The sequence below is a fragment of the Lipotes vexillifer genome, unplaced genomic scaffold, assembly GCF_000442215.2.
Source record: "Lipotes vexillifer unplaced genomic scaffold, Lipotes_vexillifer_v1.1 scaffold34, whole genome shotgun sequence".
NCBI classification, from domain to species: domain Eukaryota; kingdom Metazoa; phylum Chordata; class Mammalia; order Artiodactyla; family Lipotidae; genus Lipotes; species Lipotes vexillifer.
The window spans coordinates 856844-857221 of NW_006776832.1; the positions used below are offsets into that span (position 1 = coordinate 856844).

At 75.9% G+C, this 378-nt stretch overlaps 1 protein-coding gene across 1 annotated transcript in view; it reads right to left on the reverse strand.

The window, feature by feature from the left end:
- The window catches only part of PKD2 (polycystin 2, transient receptor potential cation channel), a 48056-nt gene that overhangs the window by 47624 nt on the left and 54 nt on the right, over positions 1-378 (reverse strand). Inside the window, 1 exon segment of the mRNA XM_007450680.1 lies at positions 1-378. This exon segment is cut by the window's left edge and continues 146 nt beyond it; it is cut by the window's right edge and continues 9 nt beyond it. Within this exon segment, the coding sequence (XP_007450742.1) occupies positions 1-378 (378 nt within the window).

The following is a 378-nucleotide window of genomic DNA, read 5'->3' on the forward strand; positions in this document are numbered from 1 at the left end:
CCCGCGCCGTGGTAGCCACCCAGCCCCCTGCCCCGGGGGCCCACAGTGCTCACAGCTGAGGAGGCGACCGACCTCCGGCTGCCCGGGCGCCACTCTACGTCCATCTCCACCACCATTCCCCCTTCTTCTCCCTCCACCTCCTCCTCCTCCTCCTCCTCCTCGGCCTCGAAGCCCGGGTTGTCGCGGCTCCACGCCTGCCGCGAGCACGACGAGAGCGGAGGAGATGGGGAAGCCGAGGCTCCGGCCGGGGGGTCCCGCGCGGCTGCCTGCCGGATGCGCTCCATCTCGATCTCCAGGCCCCTCTGCTCGCGGAGGCCGCCCGGGCCGGCGAAGCCGGCGCCCGCGGCCCGCCCGCCCGCCATCAGCCGGCCCGGGCCC